The following is a 22,277-nucleotide window of genomic DNA, read 5'->3' as shown; positions in this document are numbered from 1 at the left end:
AACAAATTGTATCCTCAAACACACACACACACACACACACACGCTAACTGATGGGACTGGAAATGAACACAACAAAAGCTTGAGAGTGTGAAGGGCCAACGATCGCTTCGGGGCCAATATATATTTTTTATGTCAGATCAAGCGAAGACCCAGATCCTCCATCCACGTGAGATCCCTCCCATGCCACGTGCCATTGATTAGTGCCAAAGAAAAGAGAGGTTAGTGAAGGGGATTATATATAGAAAGATAAAGGGATTCTGAACGGAACAACATGATCAGGCGGCCGTCAGGCCGGCACATCTGACGTGAGCTGCGGCACCAGGTCACCGACTGGCCGACGCTGGAGAAATAGAACCAATACTTTTCTTATCGATTGGTATCTAAAAAAAATTCTCATGTGTACTCTGCGTTTCGTCCACTCGTTGTTTGCACCTCTTGAATCCTGTCAAACGGCATCATCAAGGTGTGAACCTGAGAGATATCAAAACGTCGAAAAATCTTATAAAAACAACGTGGAAAAGTTTTGTACGGTCGTACCGGCATTAGTGTTTTTTTTTAAAACGATACCGGCCTCAGTTTTGGTATCCACATGAAACGAAGTAACGAGACCTCATCAGTTACCTTGTTGATGGAAAGATTTATATTCTCCTGGAGTTCGATGTTTGTGTCATTGAACTGCTGTAGATTTTAAGGCTGTATAAGTTTAAATCTCTTGCAATGAAAGTGTTTATATATTATAAAATGCATGCATATACAGGATATACATTTTTTAAAAAATACATTTGGTTTGTTGATGATTTTATTTGTAAGTTCCTCGTAAAGTATCTAGGTTCTCTCTGGTTCTTCCGTTGGAAAACTAGATCACTTTGTCTTCTCATAGTGATTACGAAAGTGATAGTAACTGATCAACTACTGCTAATTGCCATAAATAATTTTATCAATTACCATTTTCTTTAAAGAAATGCTACATGTACAACAGGTATCCTAAAACTTCGATATGGATCATGGAATGTGGCTGCACTATATTATTCGTAGGTTGAGAGTTATGAAATGATCTTTTTTTTGCACAAAAAAATGAAACTGTAAAAACCGTCAGACTTGTCTATGTTTTGAAATATTAATACACACGTTCTTAAATTCCATGTAGCATTATTATTGTATCAGCAACTAATTTCATAGACTACTTTTATAAATAGGGCAATATATATTAGGGCATGTTTGATCTCTCAACTTTTATTATGAGTCACAATATCATACTAGATGATTGGATAGGTTTAAGTAACTATAGGCTACTCCCTCTGTCCTGAAATATGAGGCACGACGGCCCGGCTCACAGCACGACATTTTGGCCCGGTCTGAGCACGGCCTGGCCCGGTAACTCACGAGCCCAGGCGGGCACGGCCTGGTGGTGCAGGTCGTGTTTGGGCCGACCTCTGAGCCCGCGGGCTAGCACGGCCCAGCCTGAGTTTTAGGGGTCGGCTCGGCAACGGTCCGGTGCCACCTCCGTGGGCATTGCACAAATAGCTCATTTTTATGTTACATGTCTTTTGATGTCATTTCTATGATCTGAGATTGTGAATCTCAGAAGTTGGGAGTTGTAAAAAAATTGATTGTGGCATTATGCTGGTGAAGTGATCCTTGTCATTATATGGTCATTTTGATTTTTTTTACAAAACCACGCTATGGGCCAGCCCGGCCCGCCGAGCTACGCGGGCTTGCACGACACGAAGTCAGCCCGTGGGCCCTTGCTTGGGCCAAAGGCCAAGCACACAGGCCGCTGAGGCACGGCACGACAGGCACGCGGGCCAAGTCGGCACGACACGCTGCGGCCCGTGCCTAGCCTGGGCTTGGGCCGAGCCGGCCCGGCCGATGGCCATCTATAAATACAATTGACATATGTAACCCTTCATTAACTATAAAAGGTAGACATGTGATTGGGACTTTGAGGGAGTTAATTCACCTAGAATACCTTATAATTTGAGATAGTTTTTGAATGACATATGTAACCCTTCATTGATTAACTATAGCAGGTAGACATGACATATGTAACCCTGATCCAAATAGAGCTTTAATTTCATGGTATGTTTGATCGTGTGAATTGGATCCTTGAATTGATAGGATCACACAAGATCTTGATCTAACATCAAATTTTCTCAAAGTATAATTGAGTAATATCGATGAGTAATGGATTCAAGACTCTAAAATTTTGTCAAAATCAACATTATTGACTTCTAAATATATAATATGATTAACGATGCAAATAAATACATTCATTTTCTCAAGCAACTGATAAAAATCATGTCGTCATTGGGTATATCCTACTCTCAACAAAGTGGCATATATATACGCTTGACCTCATTTTAAGATCTGAAAAATGTCAAATGTTCAGCGAATCTTGCCTTTACGATTGAAAATTCTCACATGGCCTTTCACGAATTTCACGTTAAAAGCATTCACATGTCGCGTCACGCCAACCTAACCCGCACCGTGCAACGTGCTGGTGTGCCCGTTGCAAATAAGCGCCAATTCGATCAGCCCCTTATTAGCGAAAGTCAGCAAACAAACCCACACCTGCAGCATCACGCTGATGCGTGCCGCTTCCGCCGAATTTAAAACCCCTCCTTGCTCCATCCAATCGCTCCTTGTTTTGCCTGTTTTTGTTGAGGCGGTCAGCGTTCCGTGGCCGCGCCAGCCTTCCGAGACCCTCCACCAAACCAGGCTCCAAGAACGCAACAACAAGAGCACAGCACGCAGAAAGAATCAACCGGCCGCGCACCCGCACCGCACCACCAAAAAGAGCATCGTGATTCGTGATGTCCGCCGTCGCTCCATCGACGCAGCTCCGGTAACAGCGGTAGGAACGCGCGTGCAGCATGGCGGCGCTGTGGCTTAGGCTGCTGCTCGCCGTGGGGCTCCCCATCGCGGCGCTGGTCGCGGTCGTGTTTCTGGTGTACCGTCGCAGGAGCCTGCCCCGTAACGCGCCACCGGAGCTGCCGGAAGTTTCCCCTACGGCCGGTGCGAAGCCGCCGACGGCGAGCCCCGGGCTGGCGAAGCTCAACATGAGGTACAACGCCGCCAGCGGCCGCGTGGGGCTCCGGTTCCAGCAGTTGCACCAGCACCAGCACCACGCCGTGAGGCACCGTGGCTCGGGCGGCGGCGCCCAGCAGGGCCCGTTCCAGTGGGCCGACCACCCGCGGCTGGTGACGGAGGCGGCGGAGAACGGGTGGGCGCAGTTCGTGTTCGCGGTCGCGCCGCCGCGGTCCAAGTCCGCGTCGTTGTCGCCGCTGTGGGGGACGTGCCCGCTCTGCGACGCCGGGACGAGCCGCGACATGGCGGAGGCGGCCGCGTGGGAGCTCCCCGCGGGGTCATCCGAGAGGATGCAGGCGGTGCGGCTCAACCCGGCTGCCGCCGCCGCCGCGTCCGGCAGGAAGTGGCTCCCCGGAAGCATCCCGAGCCCGCTCCGCGGCGACACGGACGGCGCGGGGGCGGGGAACCCCAGCGCGCTGTGCATCGCCAGGATGAGCCTGCCGCTGCCGGGCCCGCCCCTCGCCGGCGCGCCGTTCCCGCAGGACGCCTACTTCGAGATCACCATCATCTACCTGAACACGAAACGGCCGGAGTGGTCAGCGTCCAGGGCGAGCAGGCGTGGGCGGGACGGCTCCAGCGAGAGCGACCGCGTCAAGCTCATCAGTTTTGCACCGGACGCCAAGAACCCGGCCCAAGAAAACAGAGCCGCCGCCAAGGACGGTGAACAAGACAAACGGAGGCATCTGGTCATGTCGCTCGGCCTCGCCACCGCGTCCACCGCTCCACAACGGCCGTCGCTGGCCGGAACGTACGCGTCGTCCATCGGCTTCCACTCCGACGGCGCGGTCTACCTCGACGGTAATTAGCAAAACACATAAAGCACGGTGCTTTCAATTAATGATTCTTGAGTGCAAGCAAGACATGATCTGAAAAGAGTTTCTTTTGGATGGATTGATTTTCAGGGATGAAGCTGGTGTACGAATCGGACAAGTCGTCGTGGGCGGGCGTGGACAAGGTGGTGGGGTGCGGCTTCGAGCCGGCGAAGCGGAAGGTGTTCTTCACGGTGGACGGGGAGCTGGTCCACGCCGTGAGCTGCAACGCGGAGGCGTTCTCGAGCCCGCTGTACCCGGTGCTGGCGTCCAGCTTCGACGTGATGGCGCTGGTCAACCTCGGGCAGGGCAAGTTCCGGTACGCGCCGGCCAACGCGCGGCGCACGGCCAACCCGTGCTTCGTGCGCGCCGCGTCGGCGGTGGACGACGCCCGCGGCGGGTCGATGGGCCTCGACTTCGACGACAGCGGCGAGCTCTTCTCCGTGGGGCGGGTGGACTCCGGGTGGCTGGAGACGGCGAAGGTGAGCAGGAGCAGGAAGGAGAGCATCGGCGGCTCCGGCTCCGCGTTCGTCGTCGGCGACCCGGAGGCCGAGTCCGACCTGTTCGAGATCCCGCTGCGAGACTGATGATGAACGGTGATGGCCGGAGACCGACAGGTGGCCCATTTGTCAAACAGGAATTAGTTGTAGTTAATGACGAATGGTCACGGCGATACTGACACATGCTTAGGAGTTAGGACACGCAGGTTGATTTGGCTCTTGTTGTTGCTGCTGTTGATGTATCATCGTCTAGCTGTTGTTATCTAGGTAGGTTAAAAGGATGAAAAGCTTGTCTCATGTAATGAGCTTGTGATTCGTTGTTTTCTTCTTTTATTCCCTGGTGTGTGTCTTTTTATCTTATATATGCTTTAGTTTGTACAGATGGTGGAGGTAGATTCTGCAACTAGAATTTCGAATAAAGAGGAGAAAAGAAGTGCCTAGAAAACCCCACAATTTGAAAAGATGAATCTTCCTGTGATTCACATTTGCATATAGCTAATAATGGTATATCTTTTTATCTTGATTTGCAAAGTCCATGCACTTTATGCTTTTGTTCGTGACTAGTTACTTCCATCACCTCACCTATTTTTATATTTGGAGAAACTTTTTGTTTGTTATATAACAGAAAGTTTTGGCTGTATGTTTTGTTTGCTTTATTGCATCAGCTTCGACTCCCAAATTCCCAACGGGCGTACGCTTTGACGATAAACCCGGTTTACCGAGGCACGGAGCAAGTATCCAGACCCTCGTGATTGTGATTTTGTTGCTAGTGCCTGCAGCAACAAAATGACATACAAGAAGTGATTAATGCTTAGTTTTGTATGTTTAAGTTATAAACAAATCTTATATTTTATTTTAATGAAGCTGTATAGCATGCCTTCTCTTTCACTTGTCAACTAGCACATGCAGTTGCATGTCTGAAAAGTCATGATTAAAAGTATTGTTCGTTGATTTGTTGTGAGAGAAAAGTATCGCAGAATGACTGATAGATTCAACAGCTTAAGTGAACAGGCTCCTGTGTGCATGTACCGCTATATCATGACTTTACCATAAATTTGTAGTTCACCTTACTTTGCTCTTTATTATTGTCAATATTATAGGAGTACTACTTGCTACTTCCTTTATCTCAAATTATAAGACGTTAGACTTTTTTCACCCTAAGTTTGATCACTCGTCTTATTTTAAAAAATATACAAACATAATCAAATTTAACTCATTGAACTTTTATTAATGAACTAAGTCACGACAAGAGAAGTAATATTGTGCGAAATTTTTTTAATAAGACGAGTGATCAAACTTGGTATAAAAAAGTCTAGTGTCTTATAATTAGGATGGATTGAGTAATAGATATGATTTAAATATTGGTCCATCATAATCATGTCGTCACTTTGCTCTAATTTTTATATGGATACTCTGTACGCACTTACTCTCATTTTATTTACTATTTCGATTGCAACACTTTTGTTTAGGTTGAGAGCTCAGGTCCATTAAGAGCAACCTCAATGTATATGGACCAAGTAGTCCATATACATGGGGCCTACATAAGTAGTCCATAGCTATTATTTTTTGCTCACAATGTTTAGCCAACAAAGTAGTCCATAAGGTAGGGTTCACTAGAGATTAAAAATTATTCTTTTCAACCATCTCATCTTTCATGACACAAGAGAGAGAGCATGGAGAGAGAAAATAACATTTCTTTATTGCTTATGGGTAGTCCATAGGGCTATGGGTAGCTTTTGTTATAGACTGCTATATGGACTACCTCCACAATGTTTCAGTTAGCTGATAGAGAATATTTTATTTCCTATGGACTACTTTCTCTGAACATTGTGGTTGCCCTAATAGCATGTTGCGCCTTTCATTGATTCTCCATAGAGTGAGAGAGATCGAGTGATGCAAATGAGTCTCTATGTGGCTGTGTTGCCTGTGTATTCCATTGAACATTGTTGTGCAAATATATACAAGGCTCTAGCTAGGCATTTACTTGTGAGAGATAGAGCAAAAGGACGCTCTTATACTGCCTCTACAGAAACATTGTTGTTTCAAACTGTAATTGTCGACGAAAGCTGGTCGGCAGTCTACCTTGGGGTATACCCACGGTAGTAGTTTATCGGTAGACGGTGCGCAAACTACGAACTCGATGGTGACGCAAGACACGGACAAGCTTTTTATCCAGGTTCGGCCGCTGAGTTGGCGTAATACCTACGTCCTGCGTCTGGTTGTATTGATTTGTGCTGAGAGAATATGATGTGTATGGTCTGTCCTCTAGGGGACCCCTGCCCCTCCTTATATATCCTGAAGGGACAGAGTTACAAGCAAAGTATCCTATTTGGTACAATATCTTGTAGCCTTGCGGTGCACGCCGATCAGTCGTGCGCCGCACGCCTTCATCTTGTGGGCCGAGCCACCTCTGATGGTGCGGCCCATATAGGCCCATGAGGGTATAGGGGTTTATACCCCCACAGCTAGTCCCCGAGCACCATGTATTATGATGTAACACGGCGTCTTGAGCTTCTTCGATCAGTGAGGCTTGACGTCTTCAATAAGCAGGAAAGTCGCCCAAACAGTTGCAACAGTATTTTGACCAACTCAAAAAACAGTTGATCAACATTGACATCGAAGAAGCAGGTTGTTTGAAGAATGCATGGTGCTCTAAATTAAAAAAGATTTCTTTCTTGGTGAAGTGTGCCCACTTTACTTTTCTGAAAAGTATAGTCTTTCAAAAAGCAAGCATATTCACCGCAAGGTGAAGTGTGCCCACTTAGTCCCCGAGCCTGGTAGTAGGTGACGTAGACACGTGGTGCCAGGGTCAAAAGAAAAGTCCTTAAAGAAATTCTGAAACTGAGATGCATCGCCAGATGCATCGTACCGATGTAGTCCCCGAGCTTGCTGGAAGGCGAAGTATGAGCCTTGTACCAAGGTCTAAAAAGTTGAATTTACCAGTCCCCGAGCATATCATGCTCGTCTGCAATTGAATAGACTAATCGACCAGTCCCCGAGCATAGAACGCTCGGTGGTCGGTACAGTCCCCGAATTCTCAAATTGGTGGGCTGGTCGACCAGTCCCCGAGCGTATAGTGCTCGGTGGTCGGTGCAGTCCCCAAGTTCTTAAATTGGTGAGCTGGTCGACCAGTCCCCGAGCGTATAGTGCTCGGTGGTCGGCACAGTCCCCGAGCACGGCGTAGGGACCGGTGGACAAGTCCCCGAGCGTGGTTGGGAACGTAAACGTGCTCGGTGGTCGGCACAGTCTTCGAGCATAGCATAGAGAGTAGTCGACAAGTCCCCGAGCGTGGTTGGGAACGTAAACGTGCTCGGTGGTCGGAGCAGTCCCCGGGCACAGCGTAGGGAATAGTCGACGAGTCTCCGAGCGTAGCTTGTCGACTAGGCCAAACTCCTGAAAAATAAATATAGAGAAAATAGGTAGTACATGATGTATAAATAAACTCTAGTTAAAAAATCAGTACTAAGATAAGTTTTAGATTTTTTGTTATAAAATTAGCACGAGTAGTTAATTCATCCTAGAGCTTGTACCAGCTCTGGTCTAGCCAACAATCAGCATGAGGTGCGGAACCTAGGCACGCGTAGGATTGTCAGCCACGTCAGAGAGCTACTGCCGACCACCCGGAACGCAGAGGGCGGATCTCGTGCACGTGTAGGGAGGAGTCGGAGACAGTACCGGCTCTGGAAAGCTCGTGTAGGAGAAAAAACTAGTCGGCTAAAAAAGTTGTTTTTGAAGAATAATAATATTAAAAATATTATGCCAAAAATAAATAAAATATTAGAATTGTACTTATCTTTGGACGAAAGTCTGGTCGGGAGAGTTGCTTGACTTGTTGTCGTGATGGTGGTCGCGGCTGTCGTAGCGCCGTTCTTTGCGGCGATTATTATTGCGACTCGTGGTCAGAGCAAGTAGGCCAAACAACTTGGTCGATAGCCTGAGCAGGTCGGTGTCGTCGATCTGCCTCCCTCTGTAGCAGAGAAGCGGGTGACGCGTTGTCGGCGTGGTCGGAGACGTTGCTGGAGTAGTTGGAGTCGTAGCTAGCGTGGTTGAAGCCGCCGCCGACGTCGATGAAGAAGTGGTTGGCGCAGATCGGATCTACACCTCCTTCGTGGTCGTGGCGGTGAAGCTGTTGAAGCTAACGGTAAACGTGAAGTCGCCCGCCATGGCCACGAAGTCGGGGATGATGACCATCTCGTTCGTCGGGAGAGCTGTACGCACACCCCCTACCTGGCGCGCCGCTGTCGACGAAAGCTGGTCGGCAGTCTACCTTGGGGTATACCCACGGTAGTAGTTTATCGGTAGACGGTGCGCAAACTACGAACTCGATGGTGACGCAAGACACGGACAAGCTTTTTATCCAGGTTCGGCCGCCGAGTTGGCGTAATACCTACGTCCTGCGTCTGGTTGTATTGATTTGTGCTGAGAGAATATGATGTGTATGGTCTGTCCTCTAGGGGACCCCTGCCCCTCCTTATATATCCTGAAGGGACAGAGTTACAAGCAAAGTATCCTATTTGGTACAATATCTTGTAGCCTTGCGGTGCACGCCGATCAGTCGTGCGCCGCACGCCTTCATCTTGTGGGCCGAGCCACCTCTGATGGTGCGGCCCATATAGGCCCATGAGGGTATAGGGGTTTATACCCCCACAGTAATAAAGTGTTATGGCTTTTTTGGTACATAACTTTTGTTACATATCTACAAAAATCAGAACATTTTATAGTTTGGAACGGGGGAGTACATAGATATATATATTGATGTATCCTTCTATATAAATATATGACAATTTTTCTTTTGATGTGTTGATTTTTTAAAAAAGAAAAATTACAGCATGAAAGAATGAGTAATGCCTATGAAAATTTAAATAGTTTATGATCACTACTCATTATCTGATACTTTATTTTGCGCAGGTGGTGGTAGGATAGATGGAGAACTTTGCCTACAAAAAAAGAGAGAAACATAGGTTATAGTTTAGAATTTAGAGCAATCCCGCTCCTGCAAATGAGTTTTCAATGACTGCACAAACGATGAGCATTTGGAGAAAAGAATCTGGAATTTGGATAAATGGCATCTCAAGCAACAGGTAGCTTGAATAATGGCATCTAGACATTTGTACCCCGGGAACCTCTTGTGGCGATAAGAACCATATGGGAGCTGGCGAGCTGCCATCAAACCGCGCGGCAGACGCAACGGCAAAGAATCCGCACCATTCCACAACTTGCCATTTGGCCGCCCTGCTCCACAAGAACTCCACGAGAAAAACAAAAAGCATACAAGATAAGAATAAGATGAGCCCATGACTTGCTGCGCTGCCGAATAACGCTATCCAGGCATCCAGCAACGCAGAGCGAGATAATTGCTATTATGGGACTCTAAAGAAGTGGCTTCGCTAAAATAGGAATTCTAACATTGGCTTCACTCCAAACATTTGTTTCTTATTTTCCATGACATTTTATTTCTTTTTAATATTGTTTATGTCTACAAATACATGTATTTTTCTTCAATGACAAGATTGCCCTTCTATCTAATCCATCGTCATTCATCGACGTTTCTTCTCCCGTACCCGACGTTCCTTCTTCCCGACGCAACGCCGCTGCCGTAAACCCTAAACTCCGCCGCCTGCTCGCCACCCGCCGGCCGCCGCCCCTACTCCTCCCTTCTCAACGCCACTTTCTCCTCTCCATGGATGGAGCCTCCTCCCGGTGCCCTAGACGAGCCTCTGCCATGTGTCTTGTCTGCGGCTACGCACAGTGCCGCCATTGCTCTAGACGCAGACGCACGGTGCCCTGGTCGTGGCTGCGCCTGGTGCCTTGGCCACGGCAGCCCCTGGTGCCCTAGGCATGGCTGCTGTTCGCCACCCCGCTGCGCAGGCGCATGGAGGGCTGGCCGCGGCTCCACCTGCTGGCCATCCCGTGGCGCCTGAAAACCAGGCCGGATCAGCTGATGGAGGTGTGGGCGTGTGGCCATGGCCGCTGGTGGCCTTCCTGACGTGCATGGAGGTGTGGCCACGGCTGTTGGTGGCCTGGCCGCGGCTCCTGTGGCCACGGCCTGCCAGCCATGCCAGCTGCGCCAGCCAGCCACGGCCAGGAAAAGGCAACGTATAAGCCAGACAACGGTGAACAGCCAGCAAGAAGAGAGGGTAAGATGGTCACAAGAGTGATAAAAGAGATTAAAAGAAATAAAATGTCATGTATAACAAGAAGCAAATGTTTGAAGTCCTATTTTAGAGAAGCCAATGTTAGAATTCCTATTTTAGCGAAGCCACTTCTTTGGAGTCCCATAATAGCAATTTTCTCACGCAGAGCAGAGAACAGAGAAGTGACAAGCACTTGCCGCCGGTCAATTAAAAAGGTGTGGAAAAAACAACAAGAAGAAGCTCGTGCCGTCCCTGACGTCACTGCAGCCCGAATGATAATCTATCTAACGATTGGACTAGAACTAATGCAGGTGTCTCCTCGGCCTCAAGGTGTGTCAATGGCGGCAGACCCGGACTTTTCCGTGTTTTTTCAGGCGAGTTGTCAGCATCTGAAACTCCTCTGCGTTCAAGGTGTTGCCGGGCTCCCCTGTCCATTTCAGCCGCCTCTATCTAGAGTCTAGAATACGGCCGTCCTTGTGTGAGCCGTTTTCGGACGGCGCTGCTTCATCTAGAAGCTGAGGTTTGGTCCAGCCCTCCAGTAATGAGCCATTTCCTTTTTCTTATGTTGAGGTCAGCTGGTCCAAGTCCAGGTCCAGCCCATTCTGCACCATTTGTTTATCAAAGTAAATTAAGGCCTTGTTTAGTTCGCAAAATTTTTCAAGATTCTCCGTCACATCAAATCTTGCGGCACATACATGGAGCATTAAATATACATAAAAACAAAAACTATTTGCACAGTTCATTTGTAAACCGCGAGATGAATCTTTTGAGCCTAGTTACTCTATAATTGGACAATGTTTGTCAAATAAAAACGAAAGTGCTACAGTGCCGTTTTTCACGACTTTTTGCGAACTGAACAAGGCCTAAGTCAGAACATCACATTCCCGTTGAGAAGCCTTCTTGGGATGAGCACTTTGCTGCCATCAGATTAAACAATCCTGCCGTGCTGATGCATTCAGATCTCTACAGTAACCATCGAACCAAATTCAAAAAGGCAATTTGGATTTTGGAGCTCTCAAGCTTGCTCACATGCAAGTTTCATGTGCCGATGTGTGCACAAGTATGTATTGTAGTTATAAGGAGAAATTTGCTGCACTGATTCTGTCCGTAGTCGTTTTGAGTTTCCACTGCCTGATGATCTTCGCCATAAATAGTCCACTAGTCCAGCAGTATAGGCAAAGGCAAGTGCAAGAACAGCTCATCAGAGAACACAATTCAGTTTTTTTTTTTTTTGAACCTAACACAATTCAGTTCTAGTACTGTAAGGATAAAAGAACCTATTCTCCTCCAATAAATTAACATGTGCACAACCGTGATGTTCATAAATACACACTGAAAAAAAATTCGTCCATGTACGTCAAAAACAAAATGCAGATACGTAGCCCACACCATGTGCCAGAACCAGTTGCCATCAGCCACTAAGGCTCTGGAACAGAATGTACGACCAAAAAAGATCGCTCACTGAGAACAGGAAACGCATAAACAGAACACGTTAACAAATCACTAATCACAACGTCGCAGGTCGCAGCAGCGCTGGCCGGATCCATTTCACACCTGCAGCAGGCTGCAGGTTGCAGAGTGCACCACCATGTCGATCACGATGCAGTTCAGCGCAGTCGGCCTAGGAGCTGCCTTCCACTCTCTTCCTGAACATGATCCTGCCCAGCAGGCTCGTGCCGCGCTTCTTCTTCCTCTTCGGGTCATCGGAAAAATCGTCCTGCCGCGGCGGCGCGGCGGCGAACACCGGATGGATGACGATCTGCATCGAATCCTTGTCGCCAGCACCGGCGTTCTCCTCCTCCTGCTGCTGTGCTGCGCTCCTCCTCGGCGTAGCACAGACCTCACCTTCGTCTTTCTTGGACAGCACTTGTTGCCTGGGTGTGGTGGGAGACATGGAGGCCTCGGCGTCGGCCAACTTCTCGGCGAGGATGCTCGCGAGCGACTGCGGCCTGTAGTCGGACGCGGCGGCGGAGCTCGGCCTGGGGTTGCAGATGGAGGAGGTGTCTAGAGGACCTGATGTTGCTGGCATCTTTAGAGCTTGCAGCTGCTTGCTCAGAATCGTAATCGTCTCCTGGCACTCGGCGAGCTTGTCTGCTGCTGCGAGGATCTCTGAGTTCTGCAGCGAATGCTGGTGTTGTGAGTTCAGTTCCTGATGATCTACTGAAAACTGTAACTACCACTACGCTATTTTCATGTAAGAATGTATAGCAAGGACACCATAACTTACCGTTGCTAGATGACTTTCCTCTTGAGCTGCACAATGTTCCACACTTGCCTCAGCAGCAGGGCTGCATGATAAAGAATATACGTCAAAATTCTAAATTGTTGGCAATAGTTTTTTTTTAAAAAAAACATGAGTAATACACGTAGTGACATATAAATCTACCTTTTTATCTCATAATATGCCCCTGGAACGATACTATCATCCTGGACTTGTATAGCATGTATTAGTTCTATATCAGGCTTCTGAAGATTGGCCATAATCTGGCTTCCAGCTGACTGAACTGATTCTTCCTCTGCTTCTGTCTGAATAGCTGAAGTTGCTGCTGGTTTAGCGCTTTCAGTGTCACGTGTACCATTTGCGGTAACTGTACTCAATGACTTAACTCCATCAAAATTCTCTAAACTGTTCACAGTGTCGGTCTGATCTTGATCTGAGAAGTAATGGCTCACTATATACTTTAGGATGAGGCAAACCTCATCTATGAACTTTCCAAGGTTCCATTTCCCTTCTAGTAGGTCATGACAAACCTGAACCAGGCGCTCAAGGTGGCGAAAAAGTTCATACTTGTTGTGCAACAGCGCTCTTGATCTTGCAACATTGTCTTCTTCATATGTTCGGATCATGGAAGTGATTTCCTCAACCATATTTCTCACTGCCTTCTCTATTTCAGACCGGTCACTCACATCTGAATCATCTCTTCTGGCAGAAATAGCCTTCTGATCCAATGCTTGACTTATCTGTTCAATGATAGTTTCAACACTTTTCCCACTTGCTTCATGCTTGTGCACAACTAGTTCCCAAATATTCTTGACCTTTTCAGGATGGCCGTTGGAGACACTACCATCCAGGACAGGACCATTGCCATTCTGCTCTTGCATTACCAGTCCTGTATCCGCCTTCTTTGGAGATGCGCGTTGCGCATTGCTCTTTTGATCACCTGACGCCATCTCCAGCTTCTCAATCTCAGCGAAATCATCGAGCAAGTTCATCTCAGATGAAGATGATGCCATGATGGACGCACCACCATTCTGGTTGCCTGACCTGAACTTGTCCAGTTCAGAAACCAGAGCAGAAGCCCAGGATTCAGACTGACTGTTGGCGTCACTGAGCTGCCTGTTCTCTTCCGTCAGCTCCTTGAGCTGCCTCTGAGCCACCGTCAGCTTGCAGGCCTCGTCGGCGTACTTCATCTGCATGAACTGCAGCTCGCTCTCCCTCTTGGCGAGCGCCTGCTTCAGCGCCCTGTTCTCCTCCTCCACGGCGCGGAGCTTGAACGCGTAGCCCTCGGCGTCCGAGACGGAGGAGCGCCGCGGCGACGGGGTCCGCGGCGCGACGACCGACCGCGGCGAGGAGGGCAGCGCGGTACGCGGCCGCCTAGGGCTCGGGCTGGCTGATGTGGTAGTCTGGGTCGGCTGCTGATCCACCTCGTCCCTCATCTTGGCGATCGCCGCCGGCCCGGGGAGGCGCTTGCGGACCATGGCGCGCAGCCGCTGGCACTCGGCCTCCAGCTCCGCGATCCGCTTCAGGTGCTCCGCCTGCTGCCGGCGCGCGGCGTCGACGGACTTGAGGTCGTACTCCCGCTCCTGGGCCCGGACCTCCAGCTCCTTCTGGAGCATGCGCACCTCGTACTGCAACGACCCGGCTTGCTTCTGCGCCGACTCTAGCCTCGCCGTCGCGTCGGCGAGCTTGTCCCCAGTGGCCGCCGCGGACTGCCTCAGCTCCCCGATCAGTGCGTCCTTGGATTCAGCGGCCTTGCTGAGGTGGTTGTTCTCGGCGGCGAGCTTCGCGACCTTCTTGTTCGCGTCCTCCAGCTTCTGCTGGAGCTCGCGCACTTTCTTCTTCTCGGAGGATATCTCGTTAGCCGCCTCCACGATGATCTGCTCCCGCTCTTCCCTGGCAATCACCAGCCGCTCCATGCAGGATCTCAGAGCTTCTCCCATTTCAGCCATGGTTACCTTGATGCCTGCTTCTCCAAATTATACCTTGAGAATAATCACTGAGTAGTAATTCAGTATTGTTAGCTCAATCTGAGCAATGAGGATATTCAGCTAAAAAATTATGCAGAAACAAAGAATCTGTGGGAAGTAAACAAAAAAAAATTACGTTAACAACTTCTGTCAGAACTATGTGTTGTTGGCCAAGCCAATTAGGTTTGCATGATGCTCTTTGCTTATGTATGAACCCCCAACAACTCCACTAGTTTGGTTCTCACGTTTTGCCAACCAGCTGCTAAAGATAAATAGTCCTAGACTCCTAGAACTGAACAGTTCTTCATTCCATCCACCAAAGCTTTTTGTAAAGGAGAAATAGAAATGTGTGCGTTCTGAAGCAACCGCTACTAGTTGATGTGTCTCATTCCGAAGAAAAAAACTTGTTGTTAACTGAACTCTTTGTGGTCAGGAGCGTTGAACATTAGTTCTACTCAAATTATGACCACCAAACCAATAAAGTTGTAACATAACTAGAGAAAGTATGCTTTTGTACTATTGGGTCGTACTGAACCCTGTCTGTCGTTTATATTCAAAAGTACGATGATCATCTAAACCCATGATCCATAACTTGATATTGACTGTCCAATTTAAGAACGATGAAACTGCTGATGTTGTAACAACTGTCTATTTGTTTGAGTTCATCACAAAACTGTAAGATTATTAGCTAAAGACTGAAGTAACGAAAATGTAACGATGAAGAAACAAACTGGATACCTGATCAAATTTATCAACTGAATTTGACGAACACATGAATTTGATCAGGTATCCAGTTGACGAACACGTTTCAGTTTTGCCACTAGATTACCTGAGTTTTGCCACTGAAACAAATAAACTGACGAACACGTTTCAGTTTTGTAGTAATCTAGTGGCAAAACTGAAACTCAGCATTCCAATAACTCAAAAGTCAAAACAGAAAGAGCAGCGCAGTGAAGGACATTTTCGCCGCGAAAAGGCATTAAAACCAAAGTGAGAAATGAAAACCTATTCCAGTACCTGGTTGATCAGGCTATGCAATTCATCAGCCGCCGCAGGGCCGGATGCATAGCTAGCTTCTCAGCCAAGGTACCACGACCGGAGCAGGAAGCAAGAACTGAACTGGCGACTGGCGATTGGAAACTTCACTCGCTCAAGGCAGGTGGCCGGTAAGGTGCAAGCGGTTCTGGCAATTTGGTCGGTGTGCCTTGGAGGGTTTGCGGTTGCTGGAGTGGAGCCTGTTGAGGAGGAAGGCGTCAAGGGGGGCAGCGCAGGTGGCGCTTTCGCTTGGCGGGAAGCGGAGGAGTCAGGGAAGACGCAGAAGCCCTGGTGGTTCAGGCATGCTGTCAGAAAGACTGCAAGCTGGAGCAGCAGTTGGGATGTTCAGTTCTGTCCTGGCGGTAGTACTGTACATCGGTACGACCACACACGTCCCACAGGAGATCAGCGGCATGGCTGCTCCCCTGCCCTGCTGGCGGATCAGGATAATCAGTTTGCATGCGACGACTGGAATTTGCTATCAATTCCAATTCTTTTTCCTAGGAAAAAATGTTAGCATCGATTCCGGCCATGAGTTGTACTACTTCTTTGTATGAGATTGATATATACGCAGTGTGCATGTTTTTTCCTCAGAAAAATATTTTGCATTTCTTGTCGTCGACAGCCTGAATTACCTATCCCGAATTCTAGATAGGTTACTGACTAACTTTTTCTACAGAGGATCGATGTGGCATTGCACCTCGTGGAGTCCTGGACGTTGAGCTGACGAAGACAGGTCGGTAAAATGGCGCCGTCAGCTTTCGAGGTTCATCAGACCAAAAAAATCACTGACCCGTCCATGCCACCAGTGTGTAGACCGGCAAGTACGTCAGGAAACTTGTGAAATCGTGTTCCGGACACAGGAGAAATGTGGAGCACGATATCGGACATGCTGTCCACGAGTTAGGTCGATCGGCAGCACATATGTGAATCTTGCTCATCAAGTGAAAGAAAAAGGTCGTCACTTTAATTTGTTGCTGAATCAAAGCCATCATCCAGTGCACCAATCTGTGACACATGACTTTTTTTGAAGCAATTAATTTTCAGATTTACTCAACGTCAGTCGACATGGTCGCGCCTGCACCCATGCCTACATGCCCACGCCACACTGGAGAGGAAAAAAGTGGCATCAAGGACGGAGACAGACCTCACCGGCATTAGGGTTCCGGCATCTCCCACTCCCAAGCTCTTCCTCTCTACTTCTCCATCTCCGGTGAGCATATAGAAGGGGGTTTGTGGGGGAGGAAGGTCGGCCAAGTGGTGGGGACAGCGGCAAGGCGATTTAGGGTCCTAGCGTTAGTGGAGACGGTCGGGCCAGATCAGGGATATCGGGACGGGGAGCTCCACGGCCGGAGCTCACCGTGGAAGAAGGAAGGGGAAGGGAAGAAGACGGCTACCGTGGGCGCACTAGGGTTTTAGCGGAGCTCTAGAACTACCGCCAGGGCCACAGAGCTCTGATGAAACTCTAGCGCGTCGTGGTGTGACGATGGGCGGACGAAGGACATCGCTGGGGGCGAGGGAGCCACTAGCCGGGGCGACGGGTCATGCCGGTGTGAAGGTGTGGAGAAAGAGAAATAGTGCGCAGCGGGAGTGAGTGTGCGGAATCGAAGAGGAAGACGACTGACGCTTAAGCAAAGTGTCAATCGTCTACCGGCGCGACACACCTATTAATTTTTAAAGCAATTGTGAGACATGACTTCACAAATTACATTGCGTTTTTTTTATTGGAAGGACTGACCGTATAAACAGGAAGATTTATTTGTACAGTACTATCTTATTGCATACTTGGATTCGGACACTAACATTAACCTATTTGCGTGCGTACAAGATCCTTAGGCCTTGTTTAGATACACACAAAAATCCAAAACTTTACAAGATTTCCCATCACATCGAATCTTGCGGCACATGCATAAAACATTAAATATAGATAAAAAAAGATAACTAATTGCACAGTTTATCTGTAAATCACGAGACGAATCTTTTAAACCTAGTTGCTCTATAATTGAATAATGTTTGTCAAATAAAAACGAAAGCGTTACAATGTTAAAATCAAAAAAGTTTTTAAATAGCGAGCGGCAGCTCCTCTGCACTTGTCATCAGCTAGTGCTAGATTTGCAACGGTTAGGGAGTGCGTAGCAGCGTCTCCGACGACGACGGATAGGAATGGAATACCAGGACAGGAACAGGACGCACTTGTCACTAGCGCAGGCAGAGACACGTCCGCGTCGCCCGGGGCCGTGGGGCAGGCGCGTGAGATGAGCTCGGCACCGAACCACTCACTAGCGGCGTTTTGCAGTGGGTTTTCAGCGAGCATTTGGATCGTTCTCGCTCGGCCACGGCCTCACGGGCCATTGGCCGGCTGATGAGCGGTCAACCGGTTGGTTGGTTGCACGGCGACATCCCACTGAGATGAGGTGCGGGGTGCTCTGCAAGTGAGGTGATGAAAAGGATTGGGGCCAGCACTTGTTCCCGTCGATCGGTTGGCGTTCCGTGCTTTGCAATTGCAACTGAAATGGAGCGTTGAGAGTTAATTAGTGACTAGCCAAGGGATCAAGGTTATCATGGATACCAGATCATGCTGCGTTTCTCCACGGGAAATGCATGATTCGTCATGGGTTAGGCTATCTCCAACAGACATGACCCAAACCGAGACTTATTTCACATGTATAGGTCGTGCACAGTGAACGAGTAGCAGACCCAAAACTACCATACTCCAACAGAAAACTCAAACATCCGAGAGGCCGAGACCTATTTTCTACCTGCCGAGCACTGGCCGCCTCCCGAGCGCCACCCGCCTCCTCCCTACCGAGCACCACCACGTCTCCTCTCCACGCGCCAGCCACATATCTACATGTGCCGCCCCTCCTCTCCCTTTCTACCTCGGTACAACCCCTCCCTCTCTCCCCTCCATCGTCAAGCACGGCGTCTCTCTGTCTTCCTCCCGGATCCGGTGGTCGCGGGCGAGGAGGAGCCCAGATCCGGCAGCCGTAGGCGAGGAGGAGCTCGGATCTGCCGCTGCCGGCTCCTTGTCGTGTTCCCGCCCGCCTCCCACCCCGCTGAGCTCCGCCCACCTCCTCGTCAAGCGCCGCCCACCACCCGGTCAAGTGCCGCCGCCCACCTCCATCCCCACGAGCGTCGCCGCCCGCCTTCCACCCCACCTCGCCATCGTTGGGCCCACCAGGAGGAGCGTGTTTCATTTGCGTTCTCGTCCAGAGAGGACGCTTTTTTACGTCTCGTTTCGACCGATAGGCAAAATAGGTCTTCTATTTGGGTCACTTGTTGGCGTTTCTGGATAGGCAAAGCACTATACAGGACCTATTTTGGGTATAGGTTGCATTGTTGGAGACAATCTTACCAACTCCATCGGTCGTCGGTTGAGGTTCCCGTCTCGCCTCTCGGTGGATTATGCTTGTTTCCGCTTTGAGTTGTGACACGACTAGACTCTAAGAACGCGTGTTTGGAACCACGTATTCCGTGATGATATCGCGTCAAATTGTCTATTTTGTCCATTCGACCACCATACAAGACCAACCAATATAGAGTTTGATGCGGTTCTATATGAACGACTGTCTGGAGAGGAAAATAATGTTATTTTGTTTTTAGTTTTTGACATTTTGAGTTATTACAAATGGTAATCTCAATTGAAGATTTGTGTCACTCAGCTAACGTAGACTAAATTTAGCACAACAAAAAAATACATAGAAACACTATGACATATATGGAGCAATAACAACGTCCAAATTCTTTGTCATCGTTGCATCCAGCCTTAATCAAAGGCTAGAGAAATAAACTAAAACTAAAATTAAAAATTAAAATTAAAAAAGGTAAATAGTAACTACAAGAGAATGGCTCTTAAGATTTTACAGTATATCCCTAGGCTGGTGGGCAAATTTTTATATAAGGATATACCTGGGTGTGTGATTCTGCTAGCTTTTGAAGGGATGGTCAGATGATGCACAAATACAGAGAATCAAAACAAAAGGTAGGCCATCTAAAGCCTTGATGGCTGGATCTGATTTGCCCTCCTCGTGTGCCTTGTTCCGCTCGAGCCTCGCCGCTCGCCGAATCAACGCAGGCGCAGCCGCCGATCCTCTCCAATCTCTGCTAGGGCTACGGGCACGGGAGAGGTGTGGACCAAAAGGACGCAAGTTGCTCAGGAGAAGCTGCCAGACACATGGGCCTTATTAGGCTGCTGTAAAAGAATGCATAGAGAAAAGAAGAGGCAGCCCATGGCCCATGTCGCAGCAAGAGAGTCGTCTTCCAGCTCTAGACACTAGTTCAACCCCTCCTTCAACAGTTTAGTCTTTTCCTTCATAATGCATCAATGGTGAAAAATCTTGGGGGGCGCTTGTGAGCATTAACGTTGTGGATTCCTCATGAAGGAATCTCTAATTAGTAATTTTAAGATTATAAATAAAGGGTGCCATACTCTTTTCCTCACAGAAGAAACCCTTCGCAGAGTGTGTGGTTCTTAACAAAGGCAGCACCTAATCTCCGGCTATCGGGCTATGCCATTGTACCCAAAGATAGCTGCCAAAAGCGGCATCCACTAGGATATGTTTCTCTAACCATAATTTGGGACATCATTCAACTGTGGCCCATCCAGCTAAATCTCCAGCACTCGGTCAATGGCCCAGGGTGGCTTCGGCCAAAGAGAAGGAGAGGTAGCTCATAAGCATGTAATGAATGACTCGTGAAGTAAGACGTGAGACATAGTATTGTATTTTGGAGGAGTGAAAGTTCGATGATGTTTTTTGAAGGAGCGGTGAGAGTTCGATGATATGTTTGCAAAGCTCATCTAAATACAGTGATATGCAGTCAATTTTCATAAATTTTATTAGGTTCAGTGTTCGAATCTCATTATGTAAACCTTGAGTCCGCCATTTACGCATAGATGTTTATTTGTTAGCAGTACATGGGAAGTGTTTGGTGACGCTTATAAGAAAGAGTTCCAGCCCCCATGTGTTGCTATGGGAAAAAGTATTAGCACTATTAGCCATAAAATAGGAATCTATTAGCAATCGCATGTCATTACATGGCAAAACATACATTGTAGGTCTTTGCTTCATGTGTCTTGGTGATTTAAGACAAATTCAATACATGTTGTATACATAAAGTTGATTCATAAACATAACGGGATACATTAACTGAGCATCTATCGGTTTCCATACAGAAATAGACTAGAGTAATAACATGCAAAAAAAACAGATACATGTGCAGGAATTCATAATTATCCTATATGGCTAGGGGCTAAAATGAAAAGATTAAGGAGGGGAGGAGCTGTTTTATATAGTGAAAAGGGTCTTTATACACACAAAGGTATAGGGGTTCTCTAACAAAGAACCTGAGCAGATGCAAGCCAAGGAATGCAGTTTCTTTGCCCATAAGGCACATGCTCTCGCAACGTGGACCAAAGGTGAGATTCGTGTCCAGCAAGAGAGAGGCAATATCGAATCTCAGAGTGAATCCTGTGGTCCATATTGTGAGGGCATGCACAGGCGAGACCCTCCGAGAGATTCGTGCGGCGTGCAATTCGTGCGAGATGGAAAAGAAAGCACATGTCTATCAAACTTAGGGTCCGTTTGATAGGGATCCACGTTCTCATAGAAATTACAGTAACATTTTAGATTTAAATTCTCTAAAGAAACGTTTCAGATGGTGAATCAAAATTACTAGACTGTTTGGCTGCAGAATTAGAATCACTATGAAACCACATTTTCAGCCATTCATGTTCATAGGCACAAAAGTGAAACTCACTTGAAACCACGTTTCACACTATGTCGTTTGGCACGGCTTCTGCTGATTCTTAAAAAAAAAAATCGGAACTGATTCTACGTGCCAAATGCATCCTTAATATCTACTGAACTGACTGAACTATCCTTAGTTACCTTTAATTGTTAGTGGTTCCTCCCAAGCACCAAAATAAACCTCTCTAATCCTTTTCACCAAGAACTTCATGATTTTCCAGAAAATAAGAATGTACTCACGCTTCCCATGCATATGGATATATATCTAATGTATTATAACAGTGACAAGCAACCTAACGGGTTAATATATAACTGCCTAATCAGTAAGAATGTAGTCACGCTTCTCATGTATCTGGATGTTTAGATAAATTATGTGCCAGATAATCCTAGTATCCTAGTATTTGCAGCGGTTAACACGTTTGACGATTCTAATTTGCGCCACCAGTACGATTAGCAGTTGCACGATATACGGATATTTGCCTGTGATGGCTCCCTCTTCAGGCTAACGACAAAAAGGTCATAATCGTTGAGTGGAGCTGCCAAACTTCGGCCAGATTGTTACGACTTCTTCAGTTTTTCAACACTACTTTACAATACTTTTTAGTAAAGTAATAATATTTTTTCTCATAAATCTATTCGTTTCGCTAAAATTGAACTTATATTATTGTTTATACTGATTTGTTGTGAAAGAAAAATATTATTACTTCACTGAAAAATACTGTAAAGTAGCATTGAAGAAAAGGATAACTATGTAACAATCTGGCCGACGAGTCTCCG

General features: G+C 47.7%; 2 protein-coding genes across 5 annotated transcripts; one reads left to right on the top strand and one right to left on the bottom strand.

Moving 5' to 3' along the window:
• LOC8072463 lies at positions 2,440 to 4,890 on the top strand. The gene is made up of 2 exons (XM_002454128.2): positions 2,440 to 3,885; positions 3,990 to 4,890. The coding sequence occupies exons 1-2, from the start codon at positions 2,874 to 2,876 to the stop codon at positions 4,481 to 4,483; spliced, it is 1,506 nt and encodes a 501-aa protein (XP_002454173.1). The 5' UTR covers positions 2,440 to 2,873; the 3' UTR covers positions 4,484 to 4,890.
• Positions 11,793 to 16,068, bottom strand: LOC8072462 (filament-like plant protein 7). Of its 4 annotated transcripts, none has more exons than XM_002452400.2 (4): positions 15,736 to 16,068; positions 12,917 to 14,733; positions 12,758 to 12,818; positions 11,793 to 12,646 (listed from the first exon to the last, which is right to left on the bottom strand). In XM_002452400.2, the coding sequence occupies exons 2-4, from the start codon at positions 14,698 to 14,700 to the stop codon at positions 12,152 to 12,154; spliced, it is 2,340 nt and encodes a 779-aa protein (XP_002452445.1). In that variant the 5' UTR covers positions 14,701 to 14,733; positions 15,736 to 16,068; the 3' UTR covers positions 11,793 to 12,151. The 4 variants fall into 4 exon arrangements, with proteins under 4 accessions (XP_002452445.1, XP_021314135.1, XP_021314134.1 ...); XM_021458460.1 differs by having other exon boundaries at positions 12,917 to 14,747; positions 15,736 to 16,067; XM_021458459.1 differs by having other exon boundaries at positions 12,917 to 14,750; positions 15,738 to 16,067.

Source organism: Sorghum bicolor, chromosome 4 (assembly GCF_000003195.3).
Source record: "Sorghum bicolor cultivar BTx623 chromosome 4, Sorghum_bicolor_NCBIv3, whole genome shotgun sequence".
Classification (NCBI taxonomy): Eukaryota; Viridiplantae; Streptophyta; class Magnoliopsida; order Poales; family Poaceae; genus Sorghum; species Sorghum bicolor.
This window is presented reverse-complemented; position numbering and strand designations above follow the sequence as displayed.